Source organism: Scophthalmus maximus, chromosome 7 (assembly GCF_022379125.1).
Source record: "Scophthalmus maximus strain ysfricsl-2021 chromosome 7, ASM2237912v1, whole genome shotgun sequence".
NCBI lineage: Eukaryota > Metazoa > Chordata > Actinopteri > Pleuronectiformes > Scophthalmidae > Scophthalmus > Scophthalmus maximus.
This window is the reverse complement of record NC_061521.1, coordinates 17,564,915-17,579,998: the sequence shown is the minus strand read 5'-3', so window position 1 is coordinate 17,579,998 and position 15,084 is coordinate 17,564,915. Positions and strand designations below refer to the sequence as shown.

Genomic DNA, 15,084 nt, shown 5'->3' with positions numbered 1-15,084 from the left:
AAATGTTGAAATGCGATAATGGATTGAGATCCCCCGCCCCCAAAACTAAGTGTTTCAGTTCATCAAATGTCTTGACCATAGCTCATTTGACATAACCTTGATCTTTCCCAAAGCTTAACCACACCATGCCATGTGCATAGTTGCTCTGTGAACTGGGTAACGTCGTCTGTACGTGGGCCTATTGAGCAGAACGGTGACATGCAGCTTGTCGGTAAATAGAAATATAAAAAAAACTCAAATGACGTTTTTTTATTTGATTATAATCAGTGGATTACAAAATGGCTCATTGAAGTTGGTAACAATGCAGTTGTTTCCTAAATGTGATTTCAGTTAATGTGCATACGTGGTCCGCGCGTTATGAATAGGCAAACATTTTAATCGACAGTTTGAATATGAATTATTCGTTTACAGAAGTCAAATCCCCACAAACTAATGGCCACATGGTGAAGAAGTCCACCATTTGAGCCCTCAATCGTATAGACGTTGGCTGTCGGTACAGACTGCTGCCTCCCCGCCTCCGGGCGCATGTCACCGCCTGCGTGTGTGATCGCAGTCAGCCGGAGGAAGCGCCTCCCGTTGTCCCCCTCCTCTCCATCCTCACACGCCGAACCAGAACCACTCATCTCTCCCCTCCTCCAGGCTTCACATCCGGGTCACCCGCCAGCATCTGCGTCTCGCGTCGCTCCGTGTGTCCGACAGAGCAACGCTCGCTCCGGCCGTCGCCGCGCCGCCCCGCAGCCCCCCGGCCGACCGCGCGCCTCGCCGAGCGGACACTGCGCCCGGCGCGCACCGGTGACGATGGAGCCGCGCGCGCTCTGAAGCTGCAGCCGGTCGCACAAAGGGCGGCGATGAGACGGTAGGAGGCTTTCGTGTGGGCTAGCCCGCGGAGATCCACTCGCCCCAAAGATGTCGAAGAGCCTCAAGAAGAAGAACCACTGGACCAACAAAGTCCACGAAGCGGTGATCGCACGCGGCAAGGAGGGGGAGCTGGGGTTCGAGCTGAGGGGGGGCGCGGAGCACGGCCAGTTCCCCCACTTCGGCGAGGTGAGGCAGGGCAAGGGACTGATCCAGGGCGGCAAACTGGCCCAGGACGAGCTGCTGCTGGAGGTCAACGACATGCCCGTGGCGGGACTCACCACCCGGGACGTGCTGGCCGTGATCAAACACTGCAAAGACCCGGTCCGCTTCAAATGTGTCAAGCAAGGTGAGATCCGCCACACGGGGCGAGAGGCGGGGAGGGGTGTGTGTGAGTGAGTGTGTGTGTGTGTGTGAGAGAGAGAGAGAGAGAGAGAGAATGTAGCTGGTCTGATTAAGATGTCATCTCGTCTGTCAGGGAGAAGTCGTGTGTTGTGGCAGACAAAGGCGCAGACCGACGCTTAGGCCTCTTTGTTGGTGGTGAGATGCAATAACGAGCCCGTGATGATGGGTTCAGTCCACCAGGACCAGTAACACTTCTGATTATATATATACATATATCTATATATTTATATCGCAGCCGCCGTTTGTTTATCACAGTGTCGCTGGTCCGATGCCACGGCCCGGAGGGGGGTGTGTCCCGTTAGGCGTCATGCCACAGCCTGCGGGTCGTCCCTGCTGGTTGTGGTCGGACGCGGCACAGGGCGCGTTTCACCAAAAAAAAACAGGCCTGCGCCGTCGATCAAATGTGTGTGTGTTTTTCTTCTCCTCGCTGCTGATAGATACACACACACACACACACACACACTCTGCCTGCACCGAGGCGGCCTGTCCAGTCCAGACTGACTGACTGACTGCTGTGTCTGGTGGTGTCACCATAGGAATACGCACGGGAGGAAATAAAGACGTGGAGCCTAATTACTGTTGATCCTGCTCTCTTATTGATAGAACCTGTAGTGACACACACACACACACACACACACACACACACACACACACACACACACACTCTTGACTTGTCTGTGACAATGTCTCTGAGTTCAGAGGTGCAGTCATGGTCTGACATTAAGCATCTGAGTGTTTTGTTGTATCGCTGGTGCTGCTGTTGTATAATTGTTGTGGCCCATGAAGCCGTTGTAATGTCTCTGAGCTACAGCAGTGGATTTGTGGCAACACTGTTGACTGAGTGACCTGTTTCTGTCAGCCAGCGTAAAAGCAGACAGGGTCTCTGTGTGTGTGTGTGTGAGACTGGAACATCGGAGGGAAGGAGCAGCCGTGGAGATATTTATCATCACACCCTCCGAGGCTCAGTTTAAATCCCAGTATAAGTGGCTGAGAAAGGGGGCTGCGTTCTCAGCCATGACATGAGCATTACAGTGGCTTGTTTCTGGGACATCAGCAAACGCGAGAAAATCAAACCCCCGTTTGTATTTTTGGACATTGCCGAGTTCGCTCACAGAGGATTTGTCTTCGCTCACCCTCGTCTGACTGCTTTGGCCTCTCAGTGTTTTCATGGGTCGTGTTAATGTGATTGATTATTGAGTTAGAGCTGCTGACAGAGTGAGAGTCTTGTGATGTGCGTGGGGGTTAAATGCTAATGTGCTTGTATCTCACAGGTCTATTCTCTTCCTCCCTCCCTCATCCATTTAAACATGAGCCTGTTTGTTGAACTACCCAGCTCAGACTGCTCTGCAGTTGAATGGTCTTTGCCAAAATGTCCTTGACACGCTGCCGTTCAGACCTATAGTTGGTTGTCCCCTTCATTAAATACATACAGTATTTATTTTTCATCCCCTATCTCTCTCTCTGTTGGCTGTCATATTACTATTTGACTTTCCTCCAGTGGAGAGAGGAGTGTCTCTATGGTCGTGCGCCTGCAGACAGCTGTTGACACGCTCGCAGGCCGCTGGAGGATCATCTAGAGGCCGTCCAGTTGTTTGAGTTGTTTGTTTCAGAGGCCACACAGCCAAATCAGAGATGCATGTTCTGTCTGGGTGCACAATCATGTCTGACTGCCCATGCGAGGATGCACAGACATTTTAACAAGCTATTTTCAGTCAGGTAGAAGGTGGAACCCCCCCCCGAGGGAGTACAGCAGTGACCTGATGGACCTCTGGAGCGACGTCACAGCCAGACTCTGGCCCTGATCTGTTTAACTTTCTCTGATCCCAGTTTTTTTTTTTGGAAAACACACTGCATATAGGCATTTGTGCACATAAACAATACGCACAAGACATTTGTGACTCTTCACTATAGAATCAAAACAAAACAAAGAGATGTTTACAATTATGTAAGGTAAGACAAAAGTTGCAGTTACTGCAGCTGCAGGATACAGACGAGGGCCGTTATTGAGCGTAGGGAGAGAGAGAAAAAAAATTGCTGTACATAATCAGTGTATTTACCTGAGGTGTAATATTGCACATTGTTTATATGAATAATATAATTGTGGATTTTGCAGATCGTGCAATGGTGAGGAAAAAAGTTGCCTGCGTTACAAAGAAATATTGCCCACATTAGTGTCCATGTGTGTTTGCGGAGAACCTGGTGGGTTGTTGGGAGTGGCGCTGGTTTTACAGCCTGACAGCAGCAGGAAACAAGGAGTAATATGTAAATTATACTCTGCAACCTTTACAGTCAGGCTCTCACATATTTTCTGGAGCTATTGAATTAATTTTTTTACAAAGAAATTGTGAGACGCCGAGTAAGAAATGTCTTCTTTGAAATATTCTCAAATATGCTCGCTGCTGCGTGTGTTGTCTTTGATGCGCACCTTATTGAAAGGGCTGTTTTGGAACATGACTGATAAGAATACTTCCAAATGCATTTTGAATTAATCAAAAAACGTATCATTGTGGATATTCTTCTAACTGCTGGTCTGTAAATGAGGTATTGGCTGTGTCCATCTGTCCATAATTATGTGATAAACATCTCTCATCTGTGTTCGTCTCCTCATCAGCCCCGAGTAGGAGTGAGGTGCAAACACAAACAGCTGCTCGGCTCAGTCAGACGGATCTATGAAAGTGAGCCAAGAGGTGTTAGAACAGTATGGAGAGGACAGAAGTGTGAGTGTGTGTGAGTGTGAGTGTGTCAGAGTAAGAAATGTGAAAGCGGGGTGGCTTTTATAGAAGAGTAGGCTGAGAATAGAAGAGTAGGGTGTAAGAACACACACTTTAGGAGACAGAGAAAATGCAATATTGTGATTTCCTTTTTAGATCATCTCTCACAAGAAATCAAAAATAAGATGAGTGTTTCTATAATCATCACCTGTCTTTGTTATGTCACCTTGTCACCCTGTTGTTGTTTTTCACTTCTCCCCAATTGAGCACAATAGCTAGAGATTTTAATTTACAGGACATTATTTTCATAATCATAGTTGGTTTAGTCAATTCCATTTCAGTGCTGCTTCTCAGTCTGGTTGTCCTCTGTATTCAGAGGTTTTGGTGAATTAGATTGAATAATAAAATATGTATCCTCCTCTAAATAACCCAGGTCTCTTTTTGAGTCGCCTTAATTAGCAGTAATCTTTTGTCATAAATAGCTATGGAGCAAATACAGTGATATAAATAATATTAATGTCAGCTATTTTTAGAGTTTTCTTTTTCCAGTCTGTTTCTATTAGTGCCATCATCCCAGGTTTCAATCCACAAATGTTTCTCTGGTTAACAATAAGCAGAAGAAATGCCATTTCCCCTAACCTGAGATTAAAGCCTCAAACACGTCACTGCCTGCTGAAATGGCCTGTTTTTAAATGTAATTTTTTACTTTCCAAATTGTGTTTGTACCTCTCCGAGAGCACTGTGTGGGAGGAAGACCCCAGGACATTTCATCCACTCGGGTTTATGAGAACAATATGTGGTCCTTTCTGAGGAAGGGCAACATGAATTTGAAATGTTAACATGCCCTTTAACATCGAAGTGGAGCACAACCAGCCTCCGTCACACTGTGCAGCGGTGCTCGGCCACAGCTTATAGAGGTCAGGCCAGGGAGGGAGCCTTCTACTACTAATGAAAGTGTAAACTGGAGAACTGTATATCCACCTTATCTGAAATATTAACTTCTTTCTACAACGGTGACCTTGTGTCAATTCAGTTGATTATGATCATCAGAAGTAGTTACACCATTCTCGTACAGCACATGTGCAGGTTATAGTGAAAATGGTGTCAGATTTACTCCAAAAGAAAAAGAAATTTGATTTTGGATCTTTACTACTACTATCTGTATACTGTATGAAGTGAGGTTTGTGTATATAAAGTAGCCTATATTCAACTCGTGTGCAGGGTATGAATTGCCCCTCCGATGATTTTCATTTAAGTATGTGATTGCTGGCACAATGGTGGGACGTGGCCTGGAGGAAGTTGATGGGAATGGGGGTCTGATGGAGTACAGTCAGACAGTCAGGCGAATTGAGACAGGATTTTCAGTGAGAAGAATGAATGAGAGAACTTTTCTGACTTGGCTGTTTGATTCCTGTCAGTCCTCCTAATTATGGGTACAGTATGGAGGGGCAGATGGAGCAGAGGGAGCGAAGGCAACCTCCCTCTGCCCTCTTGTCACTGTTGATGAGCGGCTTGAAGAATCAAGGCATAAAAATGTGTGCACTGCTGGTATTAATAACGCGCCGAGAGATGAGTTCTGTCAGAGGCAGAGGACGATTTTATTGAGGCTGGAAGCTGCTGGAGCTTGGCTCAGAGGATCACACTCAAGCTCAGCCATCAAATGACCAAATATCTAACTGGTCCAGTTAAGTGAATTAGGTCAATGTAATTCTCCTCACCGTGGACACACTGCATGGGGCAATCTGGGACTGTACTGCTGCATATGCTGCTGCGTATTTAGAGGCCTGACTGAAGTTTAGACTGAAAGGAGGGTTTTGTGCTTCAAACCTCTGCACATATAGCTTCCTGTGTGTTGTTTTCTGATTAGACCTCTTCTCGGGACTATGTGGCTGTGGACAAATTGGGTTTGACCAATGGTTCCACTCTCCTTTTAATTTTGTAGCACCCGTAGGATGACTTGCTGACCTTTAATTGTTTTTATCTTTTTGTTACTTTGAGTTTTGTCATAAATTCTCACCACAGTTCCACCCATTTTCAACTTGACCAGGTCTAATCAAACCCGAGTGTTTAAAAACATCAGTGTGGGTGTGTTGAGGCTTTGAACATCACCATCCGTCAGTCATAATAATGAGAAATGTCAAACATAATTGGCTACTCATGCAATGGTAGAGTGTGGTTTGTCCTAATGGCCCTTTTTTGTGATAAGGAGGTGATTGAACTGGACATTTTTGGCCTCAAAAACTGAGTTGTCCTTTTCACAAGTCAGAGGAAATTAGTCTGTTTTCACAGACTATTGTATGGTGGATCAGTGACAATATGACATATTTTCTTTACCCAAGAAGGATGTTGCCACAAAAAGAAATTCATCTGGCTGAGATAAAGCACATATACTTATGATTCAGTTTTCCAGTTTGTCTGTGCATTATACATTCTTTTCTCATGTGTATTCATGTTTATTTGTATCTACACCTCCAACCACTTGGTGGAGCATCCGAGGTAAGTAGTAGAGACTTATTTAATTCCCCTCTGCTTTGTTAAAGAGACATGCAGTTTTTGACTGTCTGTGCCTGCACTCATTGTAATTCTAAGCCTTTCAGGATCCCCTTACCAGACTCCAAAGTGTTCAGACAGAGGAACTATACAGGCCTCATTCCCTTTTGCGTCTGCAGTTGGGAGGGTTCAGTGAGGACACTGTAGCTGAAGGGTCACCCCTCTCTCACCACAGGTGGAGGCAGCCTGGTCATCTGGCAAGACATAAGACATGATGTCTATGATATACACTGTATTTTTGCTAACTTTATGTATATTAGTATGACAGGGAGCCAGGTCTGTGCTGAAACAAGAATCCCCCCCTCCCACTTTCACAGAATCATATCTTATTCAGTCAGGCACAGCAGCACAGAGGGAACCGGATGGTTTTCAATCATTGACATAGTGTAGATTAGCCGGCAGCGCTAATCTGATAGCTTCACTGTGGGATTCAGATCTGACTGAGAAGGATTATAAAAGCTGGCGTCAGGAGCAGTGGCTGCTGGCGACTCAAAAGATTTCCCAAGACAGGAGGAAAAACCAACCTGCTTCGTAATTTTACTGTAAAGTAGTTAGCTTCTAATAACTGCTTTCTTGTGTCCAGTAAAAATGTAAGCAATAACGCAGTTGCTTACAAATTTTCTTTAAAACAATCACTGCAGGCCCTGCATAGGAATGAACCATCTGTACTTAATGTGTCACTAGGAGCCTGTCAGCTCCCACAAGGACGACACATCACCCAGTCCGTTATATTGGGGATTTTGGATTATATATATATATGTGTGTGTGTGTGTGTGTGTGTGTGTGTGTGTGTGTGTGTGTGTGTGTGTGTGTGTGTGTGTGTGTGTGTGTGTGTGTGTGTGTGTGTGTGTGTGTGTGTGTGTGTGTGTGTGTGTGTGTGTGTGTGTGTGTGTGTGTGTGTGTGTGTGTGTGTGTGTGTGTGTGTGTATGTGTGTGTGTGTGTGTGTGTATGTGTGTGTGTATATATATAGCCTCAAAAGGGCTTATGAATCAGTCTTCTCTGGACAAGAGCTGCTCCAGCTACAGCACTGAAACTGGTCGATAGCCACCAACCATGTTCGTCACTTTTCTGACTCACCATAATTTCTGAGCTGAATACCTCAGATTAGAGCCAACACAGTATTATAAACACTGAATGTATAAAACATGAGGGAATAGCCAAGGTATTGAGTCAAGTGCTTTAAAAAAAAACAACTTTCACACCTCAACCGTTTTAAAATCCAATATCAACCTTTGGTTTGATATCAAAATCAAGAAATATTGATTCCACCTGAATTGACCTCATCATTGTGCGTCATATGATATGTGCCTTGGAAGTAATTTGCCAAATATGAACCTGAACTGAGTTAATCATGTTGCAGTAGCTGCCAGCTTCCTGTCTCACTGAAAGAAGTCTCAGGTGTCATGTTTGTTCTAAGGATCATTTCCTCGCTGTAGTGGATTCTTCCTACCAGCAGGGGGCAGTAGCTGTCTAATCCGACAGTGTCACAGAACTGAAACAGATCCGAGTCCAGTTCAGTTTGAACTCCAGATGTGATGGTGTTTACGTGACTATGGGAAATATTTAAACTCCCTTTCTCATCTAACAGTTGTTGCTGCAATAACTCCATAACTAAATCCAGGGGGCACGTCTATAGGCCGAGACTTAAAAGAAAAAAAAAAAGAACTGCAACAAACTTCACATGTCTGATACGAGTCTACCCATCTACATCATAATATTCAAGCCTCGTGAGAGCGCCACCTAGTGGGGACAAGACATGACTGCTCTAACACTCATTTGAAAATTGATCCACTTTGTTGTTCATTTTTGCAAGTTTCACCAAACTGCATCGCCATGGCGCTGTGGTGAATTTCAAACCCTTTTTTCCTGAATATTTAAAGTATTTTAACTAGACTCATTTTCTTTCTAAGGTTGGATCTCTAAGTGAAAACAGCGGTGTCCTTGTCCAAATCCAGGTGATAATTATTAGCAAGTAATTGTGTAACACAGTTTAACAAACCATGCTGGTACGGTACATTACAGTATGCCATCCAGATTTGGTTTGTTGACACAGCACTTTGGCTTTTCTGATAATAATAATAATAATAATATATAAAGTGATGTATATAATGAAGGTAATGAAAAAAACAATCACTCTGTTGATGAGTCAGAAGCAAATGGCCATTTGTCCCGAGTAGCAGGCACTTTTCACTGACTGTTACAGGCTGGGTGTGTATAATATCACTGTTCATCTAGTTCATCCTAACATTTCTAGTAGAAAAAAGAAATGAGCAGTCAAGCCAGTACATTTGAGTAATATCAATTAATTTTGCTTTGGATTTAGCACCATGAAGGTCCCTTTAATCACTACAGTCAGACTTTATTAGACTGTCAGACCATAACAGCCAAATGAAGCATTGGAGAGGAGAATCATTACGACGCTCAGAGGGCGGCCTTCTCTCCGCCACAGTCATAGTTATTCATTTTTTTGTATTGACTAGGAACGCACCCCTGCTGGTTTTTACCCCTCTGGTTATCGACCACTGCGCCCCTAGAACCAATGACTTTCTTATTACTCTCTTTTGCCCCCAAGGCTCCTTTATATCTCCCTCCTTCTCTCTTTTTCTACCAATCTTTTTTGCTGATTTTCCCACAGCTATTGAAGAGAGGATGGAGTGTCGCAACCCACAAACACCTCTGCACACTTTCTCCATCCTCTCTCCCTCTTAGTTGTCTGTTGCTTTAATTCTCATCAAGAGACCTCCTGCTTGTTGTTCCTGATAGAATCTGGGGAGAGTTGCTTGAACCGGAGAGCACAATCAAGAGTGACAAACATCTCCGAATAGCCGCATTTAAAACAGGAGCCACCGCATACAGACAAATACACACCTCGTGTACATCAGCATTTATCTCATCAGCATTGACTTGAGGCGAGGGGAGGCGAAGAATTAATTTGCCCGCTGCAGTGGGAGGAGGACAATATGAGGAATATTAGGACTGGCAATACTGATAACCTCCCTCCTTTAATCTCGAAGTCTCATTTGTAGTGTGGGCTTGTTTCTCTTTATAGTGACTCGGAGGTTGTAAATGTGTGTCTGGCCTTGATTACGGTGCTGTAGAGAAAGACATGGAGGAACATCATCATTAAGACAAGCCTGAAGATGGAGGGGAATCAATATTAAGACCTTTAGGAGGGAGTCTCTATCATTTACTATTAATAATGGGCCCTGCTGCTTGTTGTAATAATGTAATTAGTAGTACTGGAAACAGATACTTCATCCACATCTAAATGGCCTTTCACATGTAGAAACTATCGGCACACACACACACACACACACACACACACACGCACACACACACACACACAAACTCTCTCTGGATCACTGGAGAGGTGGATTAAGATGCACAAATTGGGAGACAAAAATGTTAGCCGGGTCCAAGGAGCAACAGACAGGAAATGTAGTAAAAGAGTATAAGCATCTGGAGTAAAGGAAATTGAGTAAAGACCAATAAGCACAGTGCGAAAAACAGAATAGAAGAATGTATTGTTGAAATTGAGATAAACCTGAAGAGACTGAAGCAGTACATGTAAGTCCAGGTCTGAAGAAATCGATTAATGATGGAAATGTTTCATCCAAAAGGTGCTTTTCGTGCCAGAAAGATTTTTTTGTGCCTAAGATGCTTAATATACATGTTAGCTTGTTAATGCTGTCAGCTTGTTTTTATCAATGTTAACAGCTCCTTTTGTTTAACGTGAGCTCTCAAGTTATTTCAAAGAACACACAACCAACAAAAAGCACTGTGTGTAGACATGAACTCTCGTAAAAATGTCCGGACATTGTCCCGGTCAGACGCATTCACAACAGCATTTACATTTCTGGAACATCAACCCCATCTTTGGTGTTTTATAATAATAGTGTATGACAATAGTCAATCAGTATAAAGCTGTGTGTTCAGTGGTTGACTCTATTGGTATTTGCTGAAGATGAAGAGGCTGGAAGATATGGATGCTCAGTAGGAGGAGCAGAATTTGGATGAGAAAGCAAACGGAGATATATTCCTCTTTTGACTGTAAGATTTTGTTCGTTCCAGAGGTGCGGACCCCCGCCCCTGCACTTTTGTACTCCTCCGTAACCCGTGTGACCTCTTGTGGGAGTGTGGGCAAGCTATCGATCAGCAAGTCTCTCTCTATGTGTTTTGTTCTCCATGACAACCCGTCGGGTACAGCAGTGCTTCACCTCAGCTCTCCCCAGACAGCCCCCGGCCATCGGCTCAGATCTCAGCCTTTAACCAGCCGGAAAGCCTCTCGGTTTGCTAAGCGTGGCAGGGTGTTTGCGTCTATGTCGCTGTGATTCGATCTGTTGTTGTGGGCTTTTTTTCTGTGTGGTGTCTGTATCCAAGCTTTAGTAAACTTTGGGAAAAAGGAGAGAGTGTTTATGTGTATGGGTCAACGGCAACATACATAAATTGTTTGCAGACAAGTTATATATGAAGTGGGTGTATTTTGGCATTCATATCATTGAGAGTAGGGGTGTCACGATTCTGATGCTGAGACCAAAACCGATGACGGCACAAATGTCCATAATCTTGTATCGTGATACAGGTAGAATGAACCGTGACACCCCAACCCGCATCTGTATCCTTTCTTCAAGTTCACCCGGTGACCACTCTTCCATGTCATCCCTCTCTTTACCCAATTTCCCAGCTATTGTCAGCTATTCTTATCAATTGAGTGTATAAATGCCGAAATAATTTAATTATTTTAGCATATTGGCTTAATTGGCATTTGAAGTACACATTATTGTAGATTTTCTTCCCATGCAAATACAATCCAATCATTCAAAGGAGAGAAAATGATCTACTGAGACACAGAGAACCTGTGTTGCTCACTAATATAGCACTGGTGTGTTAGGTAAATCAATAACTGTGTAAACAAATCTGCTTCTTTTCGTGTTGCTAAGCAACAAAGGCATAAGATATCTTCTGGTTGCCTCCATCCGCCCATACTGTACACATCCCCTTGTAAAACAGTTTTTCCCGTCCCCTTCTCGTGCAGATAAAAAGCTCTGCCAGGTTAAACGTACGAACCAGACGTGGCCTGATGCTCACTCTTGTCTTGCAGAACCATTCACTGGCCAAGTGCTCACACACACTGTTTGTATTGTGAAGACTCAGTTCCCCATGTCTGGATCCGAGCAGCAGGCTAAACACTCGGTGGGTGCACAGTTAACCCACACAGCAGCAACAGAGGAGACGCATACTGCAAGATACTGAACATAACATTTGCATCAGACGTGTCCTTATAGACCCACTGTGATTAATAAGGTGGAGGCTGCTCGGGTAGAGAGAGCAGCTACACCAGTGACAGCAGTTCGGAAGGAATTGACAGCTTGAATTGGCCACCTTGTTGAAATGTCACTACACGTCTTTCTTTCTTTTTATCACTTGATGGGCAGGAGACTATGTGACCTGCATGGACTTCTGCACTGCAATGCTTCACGGAGCAGAAGCTGCGATGATTGCTGTTTGCCTTGATGAGTTTGTGACTGATCGCGGTTGTCATCTTTTTTCCCCTGGGTGTGCTACAATGTTGTTTTTTTTAAATCTATAAAACTGTCCACTTCCCTCATATTCTTCCTGCTTTGCTGGAGCAGCCAGTCACAAAAACAAAGCTGACTGTGATATTTACAGAGTCGCGTTTAACTCCACGCTTGCTATATTTGCTCGGTTTGAACATTACACCATTGAAGCTTCTTTAAATATATTTAATCGTACACTTCTTCGCACTGTGCCCAGGGCTAAGAGCTCGTATCATGACTTGGTGTTTGTTTATTCCTTGTGTTTGGACCAAACCTTGCCCAAGACGGCGCTCAAGGCATCTTCACTGGCATCTGCAGCTGTGTCTCGCAGTATCGCTCTCTAGTTGGTGACGTCTGCACAAGGTCATACAGGGAGAGCATCTGGTGGACGAGACACAGAGCATTCGAGGAATGTCAGGGAGCATCTGTGTGAACTCACATACACACTCAGAAAGCCCGACACACATCTACAAATAATGTCACACAAACATTAATTTCTTTGCTCTTTCAGTGTGTCTCTCTCTCTCTCTCTCTCTCTCTCTCTCAGTCTCTTGCCAATTCACACACACACACACACACACACACACACACACACACACACACACACACACACACACACACACACACACACACACACACACACACACACGCACACACACTGGTGCAATAACAGCAGCAGCAGATAGAGGCTGCTGCAGGACTGAGGAAGCTGCCTAGCCAATCCACAGGCAGGTTGTTTGTAGCCCGGCTTCCCACTGGCACATCTCCTCCTCCTCCTCCTCCTCTCTTTTCTAACGACGGTCGTCGTCTCTTTCCATCTCTCCATGTCTCTTTCCATCTCCCTTCCCCCTCATCCTCGTCCTCTTTCCTGGGATTAAAATTGGCCGTGCGCCGTGTGTTGTCGGAGCAGCGGTTGAGAAGCAGAGGCAGGAGGGAGACGGTGAGGTTTTCACCGAGACGGCAGAAGATGTGCAGCGGTTGGTTTGCCAGGCTAGAGGACGCCTGAGAGGACAGGCTGTCTGTGGATGTATACCTGTGGAGAAAGGACTGCTTCCATCAACATCTGGGGCAGCTGCTGATGAGGTGGCTGGATTGCACTGCCTTGCTCTTGATTGTGTCTGTCTCTCCATCACCATCACCATCGCTCTCTGAACATGTCTTTGTGTGTGCTGGTGTGCATGTACAATTATGTGTGTGTTGGTGTCTGTGCATGTCAAAGATGTGGTCTGTGTCTGAATCCATAGCTCAGTGATGTGATGTTTACCCATCCGAAAACTGCAGCAGCCCTAATGTTGTTAATCAAGATTTTATTCTATCTTCCTTTGTTTTCTGGTCCTCTCCTTTCCTCTCCTTTCCGTTCCTCTCCTCTCATCTCCTCTCATCTCCTCTCCTTTCCTCTCCTCTCCTCTCCTCTCCTCTCCTCTCCTCTCTTCTATCTTTGCTGGTGGTGAAGCAAATCACAGTGCTTCACAGCCTCGCTAAAATGGTGTCAGTTTACATAAGATGTTATTCTAAAAGGATTCATTATTTCAGAACCACAATCAACTGTTACCAACATACATGCCTGTATTTGCACAGGCTGTGCAGTGGGAGCCCATGTGAAGAATTTCCTCTCTGAAGGTAAATGCTGTATGTTCTGTTTGACAGGTCGGCGCTGCATTAATCTTAACCGGTAGGCCGAATGCTGTCAAGTTAGTTTGGCGGGAGGTCACATAGAGTGAGAAGACATGTTCTTCATTTGTAAATGCATGGCATATAACCACATCCCTCCTGCTGGCAGATGTAATAGTCTTGCATACTGAATGTTGTGTGGACAACTTCTCCTCCTCTCATCCTCCTGTGTTTCTTTGATTTGGAATGAAGGGAGGAGAAACTATTCATGGACATTACCATACAGTGTGTGTGCCGCACAGATATGTTGGCCCCGCTGTTAGTTAGGCTTCTGCCTTCGCTTATGTTTGTCACATTTATTTTACTGTTTCAGGTGTTTTCAGGTGCATCTGTGTTGACTAAAATGAGAAGGTATAGACGGCTGGTATAGCAAATAATCGTCAGAGATGGAGAGGCAGAGACAAAGTGGTGTGAGCTTCTGTCCTCTGTAGCCCTTTCTCAACCAACCTGCTGACGCCGCACATTTGGCCCCAAGGGGATCAACGGTTTACACAATTACCGTGATGTGTGTGTGTGTGTGTGTGTGTGTGTGTGTGTGTGTGTGTGTGTGTGTGTGTGTGTGTGTGTGTGTGTGTGTGTGTGTGTGTGTGTGTGTGTGTGTGTGTGTGTGTGTGTGTGTGTGTGTGTGTGTGTGTGTGTGTGTGTGTGTGTGTGTGTGTGTGTGTGTGTCCATGTGTAACCATTGCTGTTTGACTTTGCTGTGAAAATCTGTGTATGTTTTTCTTCTTTAACACCCTCAACATACACCTTTCCCTTTTACTGTTACCTAAGATTGTTAAAAATCACCTTTGATTTTAATTGTCATCAAATGGTAATTACAATTGATTCTGTATCAGCTTGTCTCAACTATTTATTGAAGCTTTACACTGAGAAAAATATTTAAACTCAGGATGACGGACATTTTCTTTTAAACTGCACAATTCCATTAAAATGAAATAGTCCTTCTGCAGGTTTCTATACACACTTTGGTATCTGAACTAGAATTTAAAAGTTATGCAGGGTTTTGCAATGTTTGAACTGGTTGTTTTCCAAAACAGTCGCATGCATCATGAATGAGCTGTGAACAAACATTGATTTTGAACCAGACGACCACTGATATATTTGGAGATCTCGCCAACAAAATGAAAGCAAGCTGTAACCTCTCTCTTCCTGTCACCTTGTTTAGGGGGAGTGGTTGACAAGGATTTGCGGCACTACCTCAACTTGCGCTTCTCCAAGGGCTCAGTGGACCACGACCACCAGCAGATCATCAGAGACAACCTCTACCTCCGCACCGTTCCCTGTGAGTCCACATTACCCCGGCTCTATTCCTCCTCTCTCCCTCCTTCTGGCC

The 15,084-nt window shown here is 44.7% G+C and overlaps 1 protein-coding gene across 7 annotated transcripts in view; it reads left to right on the top strand.

Annotated features, from left to right (window-relative positions):
* The first annotated feature begins 538 nt into the window (after positions 1-538).
* The window catches only part of LOC118315656 (membrane-associated guanylate kinase, WW and PDZ domain-containing protein 2-like), a 63,113-nt gene continuing 48,567 nt past the window's right edge, over positions 539-15,084 (top strand). For 4 of the 7 annotated variants that reach the window (XM_035643114.2, XM_035643118.2, XM_035643116.2 and 1 more), the window contains exons 1-2: positions 539-1,204; positions 14,917-15,033. In XM_035643114.2, the coding sequence (XP_035499007.1) occupies positions 907-1,204; positions 14,917-15,033 (415 nt within the window). In that variant the 5' untranslated portion in view covers positions 539-906. Of the gene's footprint in view, positions 1,205-12,869; positions 13,164-14,916; positions 15,034-15,084 lie in introns of those variants that run through there. The other 3 variants (XM_035643113.2, XM_035643112.2, XM_035643115.2) reach the window with 2 other exon arrangements.